The 19943-nt window shown below is 41.3% G+C and overlaps 1 protein-coding gene across 6 annotated transcripts in view; it reads left to right on the top strand.

The window, feature by feature from the left end:
* LOC120567663 (partitioning defective 3 homolog) overlaps positions 1-19943 on the top strand; it is a 351607-nt gene that overhangs the window by 245155 nt on the left and 86509 nt on the right. For all 6 annotated transcript variants that reach the window (XM_039814627.1, XM_039814626.1, XM_039814628.1 and 3 more), the window contains 2 exons: positions 3074-3304; positions 5169-5409. In XM_039814627.1, the coding sequence (XP_039670561.1) occupies positions 3074-3304; positions 5169-5409 (472 nt within the window). The remainder of the gene's footprint in view (positions 1-3073; positions 3305-5168; positions 5410-19943) is intronic.

Raw genomic sequence — 19943 nt, 5'->3', positions numbered from 1 at the left:
GCCTGGAAATACACCTTTCTGAGTGCGTTTTAGTTCTTCCTCTGCATCATACCGTATGAAGAGAGAGCGCCAGTGTGTCTGAAATGGTGTTGTAGCATCTAAGTGTCATGTCTGCAAAACGGAGCAGGTCTTTTGTCATTTTAAGCTAGAAATCTCTTGAAAACAAAAAAAGGGGTAGAAAAAGAATGGCAGAGAATGCAGCCTGAGAAGGATGTGGTTTATTTCCCGGTTCTGTTTACCAGTGGACGTTCACCTTGAGGGTCATTGTGAGGTTGGCTGGAGCAAATCCCAGAATCCGCCACAAAAAAAAACATACTAAAATGACTCCACAGCGAAGACTCTGAGGTCATTTCTGGGCAGCTTTAGTTGCTGGTCATTTGGAATTGGCAGGAAGTGACTAGTTGTGTGAAATATGTGTCACATTGCTGAGTCAGTTCTTCATTCTCTCCCTCCATCCTCTAAAATCATCCTGTTCAATTCACATTGTACCATAACTCTCATTATAATGTTGCTTCTCTTGCACTACATCGACTTTGATAATATTTCAACACAGTCATTGTCAGTGTGTACATGTTGATTCTGGACAGATTTTGTTCTAAAAGATGTTATTAAGACGTGTTGAAGGTTATGTAAAAATACAGTGAAATCAGAATGGAACAGAATTGTGAATCTAGATTGTAGGTCTATGTGGTTAAGTATGCTACAGATTGGGAAAAACCTTTCACTAGGCTACGTTCTCACCGCAAGTCTTAATGCTTAATTTGGAATTTTTGTTCAGATACGATTTTTTGTTTGACCTTTTAAAATGTGTCCTATATCAGATTCCAGTGTGAACTGTTTGCGGTTTCGAACTGACCCGCATGCGCAAAAGACCAATAAAGATGACATCAGACGCAGCACGCTGTTGCACTAAAGTTAGGGAGGTTATGGAGGAAGTCAGCATTTTCGCTTTTATTTCAAAATGTTTGTGTAATGGCAGCCATAAAAATGAATGAGCCAGTGCTGAGGAGGAGAAGAATGAGCCATAAGCCCTTTTGCGGGGTTATGGCTGCAAATTGCCTCCAGAGGTCTGTGTGGATGCAGAGACGAAGCCAGGAGTGGTGGGACTGCGTTGTGAATAGCTTCACAGAGACACAGTTTATTCAAAACTTTCGGATGTTGAGGGCAGCTTTTGATAAATGTCGATGTAGATTGACGTAAAAGTCGCATCGAATCCGCCTTGGTTGTTCACACTGCGGCATTGAAAAAAATCAGACCTGGGTCTGTTTCAGGACCACATATGGAAGTGGTCTAAATCTGATTTGAAAAAATCAAATCTGGGCTAGATTTGAGTGTTCACACTACTTCTGAAGAAGTCTGACCTGGTCACTTGACCCCAAAAAAACCCGATTTGGGCCACTTTTGCCTGCAGTCTGAACGTAGCCTATTTAAACGCTTATTAATTGCTTAACTGCTACTTAGCAATAGTAGTAAAAACTTTCAATACTTTTTTTCACAGCATTGTTGCTGAACTCCTGCACATATTTTGACTCCATTCCCAAGAGGAATTTCCTGAGAAAAGTTAGATTTGCCCCCCTTCTCAGCTGTTTGAAGTGAATAAGAATGGCGTGGTAGCTGGTTAGCTGACATTGGTGTAGAATAGAAATGGACTGAAGTTCCTCATTAGATACTACAGCGTGCAGTGGAGATGTTCCGATACCAGTATCCAAAAAGCCTATGATACTGAATAAAATGCTGCTCGGTATCAGCAAGTGCTGGAGTTTATGCACCGATCTGATACCAGGTGGTTTAGCCCCGAGGAAAATCTCCTTCCTCCCTTGTGTTGTCTTCCTGTCGACCATGCAACTTGTTCTCCTCCCGGGTTAACCCTTTTAAGATGTTTATTTATTTTTTTAGATTTCTGCGCTTCTTTTCACTACAACCAGATTCACCACATCCACTTATTACTACTAGTTTTACACTTTTTTTAAAGTCATGGTCAATAAACCCCTTATATATGCAATTATACCTATTTTTTTTAGCTGAAATTATGAATTATTTCCACCAATAGGTACGATTGAGTGGATAATCACAGACTGTCAAAGTTTAGTCAGGAGACTGTTTAGAAACCATCATTTTATAAAACACCCATAATTCTATGAAAGTAGTGATCTGATGATCTTCAATTTGACTTGAGAAGAGCGTATGGAACAACCCATGTTATTTTTGGGCAATTTGCTTGAAAGAAACCCAAATTTGACCCGAGGACGACCGGAGGGTTAAAGTAGTTTATGTCCTTATTCAGTTATAACTGACTGTCAAACTGGAGAATAAAAGAAAGTTCTACGGCGTTCATGGTTTGTGTTTGTTCATGTTTCACAAAAAGTTTAACCTGAGCCAGACCGACAACAAAGATAGAAATCATATCCCATCCATACAGGGATAGTAGTATACAGTTGTTAAAACACAATCAAATATATGACACACTGGTATCGGATCGGTACTCTTATCAGCCAACACACAAGTTCAGGTATCCTAATTGGTATCAGGAAGCAAAAAATGGTTTCGGACCATCTCTAGTTTGCAGTATTAGAGCGTAACTCTCGCCAAAATGCAACCTAGGGTCTTTTTGTGAATGTACCCGAGTCAAACTTTCGTTTAAAAGCATAATTAGGATGGAAGCGCCACTTGTAAGATTGACCGTATTGTCGTTTTCGGTCTAATGGCCTTTTAAATGGGAGTGCTAGGTGTTGATCTCCGAATGCGAATGAGCGGACTCCATAGGAGGAAATGTCATTCTTACATGAGGCTCCTTTTTCAGCTACAAGGTCAATATTGTTTTTCACTAACGACAAAGGCCATTTGACCGAAAACTAAAATACGGTCAATCTTAAAAGTGGCGCTTCCGTCCTAATTATGCTTTTAAACAAAAGTTTGACTCGGGTACATTCACAAAAAGACCCTAGGGTGCATTTTGGCGAGAGTTATGCTTTAAGATGAAGTATTGAAGGGGACTTTGACGGGGCCACCATTGTGGACTCAGTAGGTTTGGTGAAACGTTCCTCCAGTACATCCTTCTGTGTCCTCCCATCAGGTTCTTCCACAAAAGATGTGGGACCATCACTAGGCTTAAAGAAGTCCAGCTCTCTCGAGAGCCTCCAGACGGCAGTTGCCGAGGTAACCCTCAACGGGGACCTCCCCTTCCACCGGCCGCGCCCCCGTATCATCCGGGGGCGGGGCTGCAATGAGAGCTTCCGAGCAGCCATCGACAAGTCCTACGACCGACCCGCTGCAACGGAAGAAGACGATGAGGGCATGGAGACATGTAAGATATCCACCATTTGCACTCGGCCGACAGTTACTAAGACGGTCCTGTTTCTCAGGTTTGATCCCACAGCGGCCACATCGGTATGATTTCCATCAGCGGTCGGGAGTCCTGGCAGTGTGTTTCAGCAAGGACCTCAACCTGAGTCACTTCTGGAACATGTCTGAAATATGAAACTGTACAATGCTACTTCACTGACATTGCATTATGGGTTATTGAGATGGCACTAACAAAACAATGGTGTTCAATAACAAGGATTGATATTGAAACGGATAACGTGTCATGGATTTGGCTTCCCTACTCATGCATGGGAGTGACAGCATTCTGACTAATGATCACTATCTGGCAGCTGATTGGATCTCTGCTTGTGGCAATGGCATATCGCTGACTCAAGGTGTAACTATGCACTGCATCAGATAAGATAAGATAGACTTTATATATCCCACACTGGATAAATTCCCTTTTTACAGCAGCTCAAAACTAAATTCACACACATCAGAATAAGACAAATACACATTAGACAGGAAAAATATACAAAAAGGTATTATAAGAAATAGTAATAGTATAAACTACAAATACACTATAAACACCCTTATTATACACAGACAGGTAAAATAAAAATTCATACAGATGAGAAGAGGTGTGGATGAATAAATTACATATTGCGCGGTAGGAGGTGACACGGTAATAAATATGGGGCATCTTAAAGAGGACGAGTTTGGAGAATGTGTAAAGTTCTGTGATAGACCATTTCAATTCAATTTTATTTATAGTATCAAATCCTAACAAGAGTTATCTGAAGACACTTTAAAGATAGAGTAGGTCTAGACCACACTCTATCATTTACAACAACCCAACAATTGTAGTAATTCTCCCAAGAGCAACGGTGGCGAGGAAAAACTTCCTTTTAGGGAGAAACCTGGGACAGACCCAGGCTCTTGGTGGGCGGCCATCTGCCGCTGTTGGTTGGGGGAATGATGAACAGTGGCAATTTATAGTAACAATAAAGATAATGAAACTATGACTAGAAATAGTAGTTGTAGTAGTTCAGGGCGTAGCAGGGCATACTAGCGTCTGGGCAGGAAATCAGAGTCAAAGTATTTATCTGTTTTAACTTTATTTTCTATTTGATGCTTCCTTTTAAAGCTAAAACTTGATTAGATTAATTGAATTCTTGTAAATTTGAATTACACAGTATGAACATTTGTGTTTACAATAAAAATGTCATGGTACAGCAATACAAAATGCATAATCTCCAACACGTACACCCATGAGTTCTTTCCAAGCGATGTGTAGTAATAATGTAGCAAAGCCCCACACAATGCCGTCTGCTTCCTGAATTCTTCTTCCTTTTCATGTGGACATGACTTTAAACGTTTCAAACACAGACGGCCTTCTTCCTCCTCCTCCTTTTCTTTTTCACTTTTTAAATGTCACGTCCTCATAAAATGAAATAGGAATTGGGAATGAGACAGCAGTCTGTTGGTATATTCATCTTTCATCTTACAAAAGAAACCATTTTTTAGAGTTTGGTTCTATACTCCCAGCCCAAATAATCTGACGTTTTTTTATCTCATATTTTGTGAGAGCAGCATGCCATTATACCATCAAATAGTCATTCATATATTGCTTTCTTCATTTAATCAGATTCTGTGTCAAATGGTCTCTAAAGACGACTATCTATAATAGATAATTAAATTACATTAAGCCCATTTATGGGACTTTCACAGATTTTCCTATATTAGGTTTATGGATTTTATGGATGTGCTACAGTTCTACTTAAAATGACTAGTTGATTGGTTATAAAGAATATGTTCTCCATTCTCCCCCGTGTTTCTTCCTGTATTTCTCTCCCTGTCTCCAGTGGAGGAGGACACGGAGGAGAGTTCCCGATCAGGGAGAGACTCTGTGTCCACGGTGGCCGACCAGACCCCGCTGTCCGCCAACGAGAAACCCCTGGTCAACGGCACCAATCGCACCAAAGAGGAGAAGAAAAAAGACAAAGACAAGGGAGGGAAGGAGAAGAAGAAGCCGGAGGGAGGGAAGGAGAAAGACAAGGGAAAAGCCAAGAAGGGCATGCTGAAAGGACTCGGGGACATGTTCAGGTAAGACTGTAAAAAACCTGTAAAGATCCCCTTGTATAATCATTTTCAGTGTTGCTCATTTGTACTCTTTGGGTCTCCTAGAATAGGGTTACATGTTTTGATGTTGAAAAACAGATTATGTTTCTCATACTGCCCTTTGCTGCAGCTCCTCTGTCTGAAACACTCTGTCTGAGCTCTTGACCCGCCTTCCTGAAAAGTCCAGTCTGCTCTGATTGGTCAGCTGGCGGACTCTGTTGTGATTGGTCAACCAAATTCAAGCAAGCCGCTGGGCGGGCTCTGCTTGCTCAGGCAGCACCTATGGGCAGTACATATGAAAAACTGGGCTGGCATTTTCAATCAGTGACATCACTAATGGAGGAATTTCAAACAGGAATTTGGGCGAGGCGTTTCAGGCGTTTGGGAAAAAGTGCTGTCTGTGGGAGAGAGAGCTCCATTTGGAGTGAAATATGGTTTTTGTGTTCTTTATACATCTATTACACACACAGAAAACTACATAACACACTAAAAGACGGGATCAAGCAAGACAAGCCCTCACAAAAACATACGCAAATTAGTTTAATGACATTCTTTAAGTTATTTCTTTGTTTTATGTCAAGATTTTATTCAGGCATTTGAAATGTACGCTATTAGGTAAAAACAGCCTTTAGCAGCAGACCTTTTGGCAAGTCTCCTTGAGAAGTAGACGCTCATTTTGGTGGTAGATTTTGCTTCATGGAATATTGTTTACTCCCTCCATCAAGACTATTCTTGATAGTTTGGGGACATAAATACACAATCTACTACAACACAGTGTACTAAGTAAGTACACAGCGTGTTGTCTTGTGTTGTAAGTGCATTGTGTAGCAGAGATATTTGTATTATTATTTTATTATTATTTGCCAATCGCACAATGTTAGCACACAACTTTCCTAAACTATTCTAACATTTACTGTTTATATAAATGTACTCTGAATCTGAGATCAGGCGGGGACTGAGATGTGTTCAATGTCAGTGTATCTGTCCAAGACACTTTGACCAATATCTCCTGCAAACAGCTGACAGGATGTCATTATTGAGTGAGTCGTGTGTGCTGTCCTACTGTGTGAACAAAGAGTCCCTTAAATTACCAGAGGCTTATACTACGAAGCAAGCTCAACATGCCCTGGATTTATGTCCGTTACCCGGCTTCACCAAACCTAACAACCACGGCCTGGCATAAGGTGGGACCGGACGGTGGTTATCAACTTGTTCCATCAACCCAGGGTTTCCCAATCCAGCGACGAGCACGTTCACATAAAAGGGGCGGTGTTTACACCATATGACCAATCGCAAACATGGACAAGTCTGCCAGGACTGTATATTTTACATTAGAAGAGCAAACCATAATCCTACAGAAATATATAGAACACAGACACGTGATACGGGCAAAAAGCAATACAGTTGCTGCTGCTAAACCCAGGAAGGAAAGCTGGCAAAAAAACTGCCGACGCTGTAAATGTGTAAGTTACAAGACTTATCAATATCACTGCCCCATCAGTCAGGCACAACAAGATCTAACCTAATTACACTTGTGCATTCCATTAACTTTCGTTGCTGTAGCCTATTCTTTTAGTTGCTATCCTGGGAGTGGTAAGTGATCATGGAGCAAATAAAACATAAATATAAAAACATAATTTCCATTGGCAACATACGGCTCAAGAAGCTGACAAAGATACGTAATTCCCTCCACTGAAAATCTATACCTTTCATAAAAGTACCCATCAGGGAACGTCAACGGGTTTTATGTTATATGTTTTATGTTTTAACTTTTCTGAGCGCACCTCTCTCTCTCCACGCACTGAGCTCCAGCGGATCTTCTAAGAACGGTGACGCCGATATCTTTCGAGTATTGATTGGTCAGTAGGTTGTGCTTGATCTCTAATCTCGAACATAACCTGCCCCCGAGCAGGTTAGTTGGTCGTCCTAAATTACCACGGCGATTTAACCCGGTAAAAAGTGACCCACCGTAGTGATGCACAAAACCCTTGGTTAACCTGAAGTTACCTCGGTAACCCCACATCTTGTTCATAGTATAGGCCTCAGGTTGGTACATCTGTTCACACAGGGACAACTTGTCATATTCTTTAAACAGATTAAACCTGTAGCTCGCTGTATGGAGGGTTGGATGTAGCTAAAAGAGCTGTGTGATTTCTTCTGTGAGTGAGACAGGTGGACAGGACGGGCCTGAGCTGTGGATCTAAAGATGTGTGAGGAAACCCTAATTAGACTCCAGACAACTTGACCTTTGTGGTTTATTTTCCCCGGTATTAATTGTGTCTCTGCAGCCTCTAACATTCTACCTGTCGAACAGTCCCTCACTGCTGAAACTGACAGACACACACACATCCCATTAGTGTACAGTCTATACATTTCCTCCACTTTCTCCGTCCCCATTACCATTAGGGTCTAGGTCTCTGATTGGTTGGGAAGCCGGCCAGTAATATATCCTTATATCATACTAGCCAAAGTGGCGGTGACAGGGAAGGGAGAACAGTGACTCTTGTCTGAGAGAGGGAGGTAATGAGGTCCACAGAGATGGAGAGAGGGGAGAGGATGAAAAGATGGAAGAGAGGGATATGCAGTTTGGTGCAATGGGTAGTGAAAGAAAAACAACACGTATTGCTGGAGACAAACTGAATGACAGAGAGCAATAATATAATAATAATAATTATAATTATAATTATAATTATAATTATATAATAATAATAATAATAATAATAATAATAATAATAATAATACTGTCTAAGGAAAGAGAGACAGATGAAGTGAGCTGGAGGAGGATATCAGCAATGATTAGAGATGGTCCGATACCATTTTTTCCTTCCTGTTATCGATTCTGATACCTGAACTTGCGTATCGGCCAATACAGAGTACCGATCTGGTACCAGTGTGTTATATATTTGATTATGTTTTAACAGCTGTATACTACTATCCCTGTATGGATGTGATATGATTTCTATCTTTGCCCAGGTTAAACTCTTTGTGAAACATGAACAAACACAAACAATGAACGCCGGAGAACTCTCTTTTATTATCCAGTCAGTCATAATTGAAAAATAACATAAATAAACTACTTTAAAGGAGTTTTTCTTCGGGTCTAAACTACGTGGTATCAGATCGGTGCATAAACTTCAGTACTGACCGATATGGCTAGCAGCATTTTAGGCAACTTTTCCGATACTGGTATCGGAATATCTCCAACAGTGAGATGTCAAAATTCATGTGGATTACATTTATTTTAAACTTATTCTTGACCCTGTAAGTAGCAATTTCATTAAATAATCTCATCTCCACTCCATGTCACAGTCTTTTTCAGAAGCTGGAGTTATCTCAGTTGTCATTGAGAAGCCTCAGACAGCGGCGATCCTTAAGATGGTGTAGTATTCAAAGTATGAAAAAGGGAGAGCAGTGAATGAGGGTGTACTCAAGAGAATGAGGGAGGACAGTAAGAGAGAGCTTGTTTGTGAATGACAGCAGAGCAGTGGGCTTGGCTGTCAGGAGCTCAGATTAAGCTGTTTGGCCCTCAGGGGCCTCTGTAAGGGCCCGAGCCAGCACAGCTCTGTGTCAAACAGGTGGGAGCGCTTCAAATGACACCAGCTGACTTCTAATGGAGCAGAGAGACTCATGGTGGCACGGTGGCTCAGTGCTTAGCACTTCTGCCTCACAGCAAGTTGGCACTGCAGAGTTCGATCCCCCCAGTACAGCCAGGGCCTTTCTGTGTGCAGTGTGCATGTTCTCCCCGTGTTTGCGTGGGTTTCCTCCGGGTGCTCCGGTTTCCTCCCACCATAAAGACATGCATGCTGGGTAACTAGAGCTACAGTGGAAAATTAGCCAACTGGCTAACACCTGAACATTTACAGAAATGTTGATTAATGCGCATTGTTCTAATAAATATATCTTAAATGGGAGGCAGTCAGGGAAACTCACACACACACACACAAAATGGAGTAATCAGTGGGATGCACATGGACTTGCAAATACTGCAAACTCGTAAAAGCATGCATAGTTCACACTCATACACATGCTGGAATAATTAGTAGGGAACACACACATACTGTACATAGAGATACTATATATATATATATATATATATATATATATATATATATATATATATATATATATATATATATATATATATATTACAGACACAGGCATGGGAGGATGCAAACTGCACACACAAATCCAGACACTAGGCCACACAGCGCAGTAATCCTCTGTCCTCTCGTACACTCAAGCACACACTAATATCCAGCTTTTCTCCTCTCCTCCCAGATGATAACGATTGGTGTGCATTGTCGGAACATCTCTTATTGGCTCAATACTGGCCACATCGTGGCTCTATTAAAACTCAGTCTCGCTCCCAGTGTTTACTGGCAGAGACAACTGTGTGCTCCAAAATAATGATGTGTTATATATTTAACCAATCTGTATGTCGACTCGGTATCAAATACTCACCATAAAGGAATAATCCACCAAAGTCTTATTTCAGAACACTTGTGATAATATCCTAGCTTGTGAAAGCTTTAACATTTTCTCTTCTGAACACAAGCTGTAAGGTTGATTTTAAGAAGAGAAATAATTTCGTAGTGTTGTTAGCTATTTAGTCAGCTTTTGTTTTTCCCCTTTGTGTTCAGCACATTGCACTCAAAAAGAAATCTAAAAAGCTGAACATTTTGAAGTTCAAAACGGAATGAACTGGATATCCAAAGACAAACACCTCTTTGTAACACCCACAGTGTTTGATTGACAGGTGATATGTGGGAGCGACAGTTTAGCAAACACCACAGCAGTGAGCGCTTAGCAGCAAAAACGTTACAAGTTCTCAGAATTTGCATGTTTCACTTGTGTTGGTGTCAACATGTCATGATGAAACAGAATGCAAATGTGTGTGTTGGCCCCAACCGCCGAGGGTGGATTTGTGGAGTGCGTCGTTACTGTTTTCTGAGAGCGTACAAAAGTGCGGCCCGATAACACTACCAACTGTGATGTGAGCAAGTTAGTTCCCCTGAGTGGCTTAACAGAATGTCAAGAACTCCCAATGAGTGTCATTTATGTTTGAGTGAGCGAGCGACCGTGCGTGCGCGTGTATGTGTGTGTGTGTGAATCAGGAGTGTCAGGGAGCTTGTACTTTCATGTGTGTTTGCAAGTAGGAGAGGTGGCTCAGGAGTGGGAGGCCTGTAGAAGTCAGAGGTGTGTGTGTGTGTGTGTGTGTGTGTGTGTGTGTGTGTGTGTGTGTGTGTGTGTGTGTGTGTGTGTGTGTGTGTGTGTGTGTGTGTGATCAACAGAGCTGCTACTGCCTGACCCTCTCATGTCTCGAAGGCCTCACACTCAGTCCCAATCAAAGCCTCATTACCATCAACCACTGCCAACAGAGCAGCCTGCCAACCCTGTATCCATCTCTCTCTCTCTCTCTCTCTCTCTCTCTCTCTCTCTCTCTCTCTCTCTCTCTCTCTCTCTCTCTCTCTCTCTCTCTCTCTCTCTCTCTCTCTCTCTGTTCATCACTTGGACTCCAAAGCAACACCCAGCCTGTTAGCTTGGCACCAGCAAAGATGGTCGTTGCCCAGAAATGCGAGGGCTGCGCTAATTTTGCAGTGGTTTTAGTGCGTGTGTGTGTGTCTTTGTGTGTAAGTGTGTTCTCGTCATGTACAAGTGAACAAGCCTGAACATGGTAAAGGCTCACGCTGTGACAAGCTTCACGATGTGTTGCAGAGGAAACACTGTGGCCATTCTCCCCGTCTGCCCATTGCTTTTCTCACAAACTCGCTTTTTTTTTCAGTAGAGGTTTGTCATGGATGGTGGAACATTCATGCATCATGGGAACAGAACAGAGCGTCATGAGATAAGATGCTAATAGCCACAGTGAACAAACTGCTGTTAATGTTGCATTCATCGTAAGTTATTGCTCGTAGTTCCAGCTGTGCCGAAAAATTCAGATTTGACTGGCAGCCATACGAGGCTGTAATGCACATTACATACCAAAAAAAAGAAACAAATGTTGGCTGGATGAAATATTGAATAAGTTCACTGTTCTTAGATCCTACTAGAAAACAAAATCTGAAGGTGACACTTAGCTGTACCTTTAGCTGAATGCCAACATTAGCATAACAAATATTAGCATCAACACGCTAATGTTTAGTATGTGAAGTTTAGCACATGAACTTCTTAGCATGCTGACTCACAAATAATAACATATTAGCATGCTAACATGTTAGCATTTATGTTAAATGAATCACAAAGTACAGCTGAGGGTTGATAGCCATTCAGTTTAGCGTAGCAGTATCCTAGCATGATTTTTTAGTGAAAAGTTTTCAGTTTTTGTCAGAGATTAAAGAGCTCATATTATGCTCATTTTCAGGTTCATAATTGTATTTAGAGGTTATATCAGAATAGGTTTACATGGTTTAATAAAAAAAAAAAAACACCATATTTGTGTTGTACTGCACATTACTGCAGCTCCTCTTTTCACCCTGTGTGTTGAGCTCTCTGTTTTAGCTACAGAGTGAGACATCTCACTTCTGTTCTATCTTTGTTGGGAGTATGAGGGTGTGCCCTGACAGTACCTAGGTAAGGACTACTAGCCAGTCAGAAGCAGAGTATGAGGGCGTGCCCTGACAGTACCTAGGTAAGGACTACTAGCCAGTCAGAAGCAGAGTATGAGGGCGTGCCCTGACAGTACCTAGGTAAGGACTACTAGCAGAGATGGCAAAAGTACTCACTTCCCGTACTTAAGTAGAAGTACAGATACTTGTGTTAAAAAATACTCTGGTAAAAGTAGAAGTACTGATTTAACTTCTTTACTTAAGTAAAAGTAACAAAGTACAGGCTTTGAAATGTACTTAAAGTATAAAAGTAAAAGTAGCCTTGCGAATGACAACCACTTTTTATGCAAAGCTACCTGGACCACACACGTTACTAGAGTGCAAGATGAGAAACTTCAGTGGACATAAAACCAGGCTCTTTATATGCCATTGTCTACATTTTAAATGGATGTCTGCCAAACATCACATATATGATTATTGTGACAGAGACTGGGACTCAGCTTAATAAGATTCTGACTGAGTAGCAAGATATGAATTCAATTGTGATTCTGTGAGAATTCACAGATCCAGTTTCTCTTTTTTAATCGTCCCCTTAACATTTAAAGGAATCTACATGTATGTGTGTGTGCTCAAATATAGAAAGAAAAATAAAGGATACAATATGAATTACTAAACATAGATTAGTTAAGAAGTTCCCCATACTTTTAGAGTTACACAGCACATTGGCCAGGAGTCATACTTGACCGCCTCGCTATCTCAAACATCTCTCTCAGATAAGGCCAGGGATGATTGGGAATGTCTTGCTGCTTGTCTGCCTAATCTCTGGGATCTCTGTTTTCTTCATTTTCAATCATGTCGCCGTCCATACTACTAGTGCTAACGTTACCCCCAGTATATTCCCATCCAATTAGATTGAATTCGGTATTGATCACGTGAAAAATAATAACGGTAACTCCAGTGAAATTATTTGAAACTTGCTAGTGAGGACTAGATTAGGACCGTATTTAAAGCTGATGCTGGTTTCAACGTACTGAGGGGGTGTCTGTAAAACACGGACAGAGACAACTTCTCTCTTTTGATGCTTTACAAGCAACGTGAAACCTAGCTAACAGGTGAAGAACACAAACAACTAAATCACTAGCTAACCTACTTTAACTGTGCAGGAACTATAGACCAATACAACAACAGGCTTAAATGAACTGACAACATAAGTTATACGACTTACAGTTCTCAAAGGCCCACACACACCATCTCAAATGATTATCCTCCGGACAGCGGTCTCTCTTTCTTTTTCTCACTTTTTTCTGTGTGGCGCGCGCCGCTCATGGTGTGCGGGGTGTGTCCGCTATTCTCCGACATTACGACCTCTTGTACAAAACTAAAGTAACGAGCCAATTTTTAAAATGTAAGGAGTAGAAAGTACCGATATTCGTGTTAAAATGTAAGGAGTAAAAGTAAAAAGTCGCCACAAAAAATAAAAGTAAAGTAGAAATATCCGAAAAATCTACTTAAGTACAGTAACGAAGTATTTGTACTTCGTTACTTCCCATCTCTGACTACTAGCCAGTCAGAAGCAGAGTATGAGGGCATGCCCTGACAGTACCTAGGTAAGGACTACTAGCCAGTCAGAAGCAGAGTATGAGGGCGTGCCCTGACAGTACCTAGGTAAGGACTACTAGCCAGTCAGAAGCAGAGTATGAGGACATGCCCTGACAGTACCTAGGTAAGGACTACTAGCCAGTCAGAAGCAGAGTATGAGGGCGTGCCCTGACAGTACCTAGGTAAGGACTACTAGCCAGTCAGAAGCAGAGTATGAGGGTGTGCCCTGACAGTAGCTAGGTAAGGACTACTAGCCAGTCAGAAGCAGAGTATGAGGGCGGGCCCTGACAGTACCTAAGGACTACTAGCCAGTCAGAAGCAGAGTATGAGGGCGTGCCCTGACAGTAGCTAGGTAAGAACTACTAGCCAGTCAGAAGCAGAGTATGAGGGCGTGCCCTCACAGTACCTAGGTAAGGACTACTAGCCAGTCAGAAGCAGAGTATGAGGGCATGCCCTGACAGTACCTAAGGACTACTAGCCAGTCATGCTGTGATCATATTTGAGTGACATTCATTTCCTGACTTCATCCTAAATTCACCACTTTTTACAGATTTGTCCCGTGACATTTCAATATGCCACCCAAAAGTGCCCACTACACCAGCAGTCTTGTTCTCACTTTTTGTGCGGTTAAAAGGATTAGCAGTGACACTCAGGTTGTCTGCTGAATAGAATAAGATGAATCCTTGACATTTTGAAGTTGTCTTTCCAAAGCACAAACACCCGTCAAAGCCTCTTTATCGATGGCGTCGGGCTCACGAGACGGTGCCTGGAATATAAGATTATTAAATGCCCTGGTGTCATGGTTAATACTCTGTCGCCTCTTCAAAGTTTTCTTATTCAGTCATAAATCTGTGTGTGTGTGTGTGTGTGTGTGTGTGTGTGTGTGTGTGTGTGTGTGTGTGTGTGTGTGTGTGTGTGTGTGTGTGTGTGTGTGTGTGTGTGTGTGTGTGTGTGTGTGTGTGTGTGTGTGAGACAAGGAGAGTTAGGCTGTCTTTTAAGGGGCTGTTAATGAAAGTTAGTGGTGTGGAGAAAGAACGTGTCAAGCGTCTCTCACCGTGATAGATCACTCCTGCTCTTAGCATTAACGGCGAGCTGTCACTCTGAGCATTTCAGGCCGCCGCAGTTAAATTAATCAGGTAATGGACCTTAGTCTCCAAGCTCACTCCACCTTCACTGCATTGTCTCCTACTCATTCTACTCATCTCATGGTTTTCCTCACTTTGTCTTCTGGACACTTGGGAGCCGCTTAATGCCTCATTGCTTTGACACATCACAAATACCTTTGGGTCACTACAGGTGCATTTAGAGACTACACATTATGTATAGACGGCATAAACAAAAGTGTGTCTATTAGTCTCTCTTGGTGTGGGTTTGTCTATAGGTTTTGGTGGAATATTTTTGTAGTTCTTGCCTTTATTTGACACAGTAGAGAGGAGACAAGAGATGTGCTGAGAGAGAGAGGAGAAAATGCAAATGCAAATGCAAGTTCCCAGCCAGACTGGAACCAGGGGTGTTGCGATTACAAAGATTACAAAGAAGTCTTCGACCCGTTGGCTAACAGAATGCTACTTGGTAGCATTACACTCGGGTGTAACTGCGTGTCAATCACTGCTCATGCACACGCATTCATTCTCCCTTGTAGGGGGAGGGGCTTAGGAGACTGTTTTGGGCTTTAGCAGAAAGGGGGGGCGGGACTGAGAAGTCGTCAATGTTCAAATATTTTGGCTAAGTCCTGGATCTTCACAATCCTGCCTACGTCACCTTTAATTTCAACCACCGAAACAATTGTTACAACACATCATAAGTTAAAGTTTGTTTTCAAAAGAGATTTCAAAAAGCGAACATCAACATTTCAGCTTTAGTGCCAAATTATCTCTTTACACTTTGCTCTAGAAAAAAATGTGGACCTCACTATACGGAAAGCTGAGTATGTTCTGAACATTTTGATATGAAACACAAAGGGATCAGTTATATGCAAATACCTTAAAAAGGTCAATTTAAGAAGATGTATGAAAATGCCCTTGGACCTCAGAGGGTTAAAAATGAAAAGGTTAATGTTGTTAGTCTTCGGATAAACTTCATACAGATTTACTCGGTGTGACAAATGGCCAGCCCAGAAACCAGATTCAGTAGTAGCCATCTAATGTCTGCCTCGCATATTTCTATGAGATCTACCAGCTGCGGAGCCACTCTGTGTGGCGCATGCACTGGATGTGTGTTGATTCTTCTTTGTGATGCTTTGATGCCAACGCAGTGATTGGCTAGTGCTCAGCTCCTGTTGGGAACTGCTGTTAGTCTGAATTTGATCCATTTTCTTGTAGGTGAGGTAGATGTTATCACTTTAACCCTTGTGTTGTCTTCCCCCACCGACCATCGTGTCAAAATAGAAAATTAACACTTTTGTGACACTTTTTTTTTCCCTGTGATTTTGACACTTTTTTCTGACATTTTTGTCCCTTTTATTTGGAACTTTTTTCAATGTTTTTTTTTTTTTTTTACGGTTTGCGCTTTTCCCACTACCACCAGTACTGTAAACATGCCACGGACACCAACTTATTACCACTAGTTTTATGCTTATTTTTCGGAATTCATGGTCAATAAACCTTGTTGGATTTTTTAATTATACCTAATTTTTGAGTCAAAAAAGCTGAAATTATGAATTATTTTGACTAATATTAGAGGAATGTATGTTGATGCATAATCAAAGACTTGTGTATGTCAAAGCTGAGTCGGAATACTGTTTAGAAACCGATTCAGTTTTTTTTCAAACGCTATAAAATTGAATAAAACAACTCAAAATTCAGTGAAAGTAGTGATCATTAACTGTACTTGCAAACCTGGAACCAGCCATGTTCCATCCATCTTCGTCCGCTTATCCGGTGTCGGGTCGCGGGGGGAGCAGCTCCAGCAGGGGACCCCAAACTTCCCTTTCCCGAGCAACATTAACCAGCTCCGACTGGGGGATCCCGAGGCGTTCCCAGGCCAGGTTGGAGATATAATCCCTCCACCTAGTCCTGGGTCTTCCCCGAGGCCTCCTCCCAGCTGGACGTGCCTGGAACACCTCCCTAGGGAGGCGCCCAGGGGGCATCCTCACCAGATGCCCGAACCACCTCAACTGGCTCCTTTCGACGCGAAGGAGCAGCGGCTCTACTCCGAGCTCCTCACGGATGACTGAGCTTCTCACCCTATCTCTAAGGGAGACGCCAGCCACCCTCCTGAGGAAACCCATTTCGGCCGCTTGTACCTTGGATCTTGTTCTTTCGGTCATGACGCAGCCTTCATGACCATAGGTGAGGGTAGGAACGAAAACTGACCGGTAGATCGAGAGCTTTGCCTTCTGGCTCAGCTCTCTTTTCGTCACAACGGTGCGATAGATGGAATGTAATACCGCACCCGCTGCGCCGATTCCCTGACCGATCTCCCGCTCCATTGTCCCCTCACTCGCGAACAAAACCCCAAGGTACTTGAACTCCTTCACTTGGGGTAAGGACTCATTCCCTACCTGGAGAAGGCATATATGTTATAATATTTTATTTTTTTTTACATTTTGATAACGGGTCCAATTTGACCCCGAGGACAACGGGAGGGTTAATTGCACATAAAACTGTTGCTTTTCACATATCCCCGCTCGATAAACTAGGGCTGGGCGATAATTCAATTTGATAATTTATCATCTTTCAATGGAATCACATAGAGCTGGGCAATAGGGAGAAAATCAGATATCACTATATTTATCACCAAATACCTCGATATCGATACCGCAGTGATATTGTTGATTGTTGTTGATATTGTATTGATTGTTGGTGCTCGAACAAAATATCTTCACACTTAGATTTTAGATAAATAATCATCAGTAATGTTGATATAATGACTAAGTGGTAAAGGCAAATAATAGAACAGTTACAGTCTGGTAAGTTCAGAAAAGTACATCACTTTACTGTAACACTTATTACAATATCCAAAATCGAAGACGATATCTAGTTCTCATATCACGATATCGATATAATATCGATATATTGCCCAGCTCTAGAATCATATCGTGATGAAATCATAAATTGTTACGTAATACATTGTCTAAATTGATAATAACAAGCACATACTAACTCCATTTTCGTCGTGAAACATTTTGAGGGAATATCATTTGAAGAATTCAATCGTTTGTTTTAACATCACACTATTTTTGTGCATGCATTTAAACCTAGTCAGTTTATAGCTGATTACTTATCTAAAATCTCACTGTAAAACATATTTTGTGAAAGCGCCAATAATCAACCCGACAATATTGGCGCAATATGGACATGGATGTATTTGGTCAAGAACATGGTGATATCTGATTTTCTCCATATGGCCCAGCCCTACGATAAACACGACCTAACAGGAAGGAACATGGTTTAGGATAGTCGTAGAACATCACGGCCAGTCGTAACCACGTTCCGATTTCTCATTTTCTGGGTTTTTATTACTGTGTTTTAAAAATAAGTTGTGATTTTCTTCTCATTCTTTGTTCATTCTCTTTAACACACACACATACACACACTCACTCACTCACACTTTCTTTATTTAATTTCTCTTCATTATTAGCTTTTTCATTTTCCCATTCTTACCATTTCTTTTTCTCTTTTTTAGAATTCATTGGATTTAGCTTCCTTCATGTTTGTTTCACTCTCCCATTCATGTTATCCTCCCACCTTTATTCCCATTGAGTATTGTTTTCTTTTTTTCTATTCTGTTTCTCACACACTCTACACACTCACACCACTGAGTCACGCTCGTATTATTCTCTTTGCGTTTCTCTCACTGATTTGCTTTATTTCTCTTGTTTTCAATTCTCTTTCTTCTGTATTGCTTTCCACTCACACATTCACACGCCTCACATCTCAGTGTGTCTTTCCTTCCTCCTCTTTCTTACTCGTATTTGTGCATTTTACACAATTTCTCTTTTTCACATTCTTAAACACACTCACGCTCCACTGTTGGGATTTTCACTTATTTGGTTTGCGTTTGATCCTTTGACTTTTGTCTTTCCTTCACTTTTGTTTTATCTTTCTCTTTTTTCCCCACTTTACTCTGTCTCTCTTTTTTCAGTCACTTACACACAGACACACACACACACACCTCTTGAGGTTGTCTTTGTATTCTGCACTATAGTTTAGTTTTCGCTCTTAATGTTTCATTCATTGAGCTTCTCTTGCGCAAGTTAATTTTTTTTCTCTCTGGTTCACTATCTTCTGTCTCTTTTATTAACACACACACACACACCCCTACCTCTTTGGTTTCTCTCAGCGCTGCCTCTTTAGAAGTTGTAGATATTCTCCGCGGACCAATTTCCCTGTGAATAATCACGGAGGTTCATTGTGGAAGCGAGCGCGGTGCCAAAGTCATTTCTTCAACAGGCTGCAGCTTTATACTGAGTCAATCAAGCTGAAATATCTCTGCAATGGCTCCTATTTCGTTAAGCGCCACTCCCTCCCTATGAATCTAATTACTGCCATGGGCCGCGCCGCCACCGCCTTCATTTACCAAACTTTAAACCAACTGAATTGAGTTTGAGCTAGTGTGAAGTACTTTTCAATCGGTTCATTTGAGGGCTGGATCGAGCTGCATACCTTTTTTTTGTGATCACAGACACACTAACATTTTCATTCAGATCAGTTGATTTTGAGTTGCTGCGAAGGCTCTGGAGAGAAATGTCACATATCTTATAAGCGTAGCTGCTGGTTCATTGTAAGTCACAATAAAATAATGTATTGGTTTTACTAGTTTTATTATTTAACCCTCCTGTTGTCCTTGGGTCAAATTCAATCCGTTTTCAAAGCCCAAAAATAACATGCATGGTTCCCTACAACACTATTTTATAAGTAAAATTAAGGATCAGATCACTACTTTCAGAGAATTTTGGGTGTTTTATAAAAGGAATTAGTGTTTGAAAAACAAATGTAAATGGTTTCAAAACCATTCAATTATCCATCAACACACGTTCCTCTGATCTTAGCTATTAGTCAAAATAACATCATCAGTTCAGCTCTAAAATGAGATATCATTTAATATGAATGAGGTGTATTGACCATGAATGCCAAGTAAGGAATAAGTATAAAACTAGTGGTGGTAGTAGTGAAAACAGCGACAAACGTTAAAAAATTAAATCACAAAAAGTTTGAATGTTCAATTTGGACCCGGGTGGACAACAAGTGCATAATGGACAGAAAGACAACACCAGACAGGGTCAGAAATGATTCTGTAGCTGTGTTGGAAACCGTTCCCTCATTCACTCTCACTCACTATTCCCTATATAGTGTTTATTAAATCATGAACTATATAGGGAACGGCCAAACCAGATTTCAGACACTCAGTGAGAACATGGTTGCGTCAGTAGAT

This window comes from Perca fluviatilis, chromosome 11 (genome assembly GCF_010015445.1).
Source record: "Perca fluviatilis chromosome 11, GENO_Pfluv_1.0, whole genome shotgun sequence".
In the NCBI taxonomy this organism is placed as follows: domain Eukaryota; kingdom Metazoa; phylum Chordata; class Actinopteri; order Perciformes; family Percidae; genus Perca; species Perca fluviatilis.
This window is presented reverse-complemented; position numbering and strand designations above follow the sequence as displayed.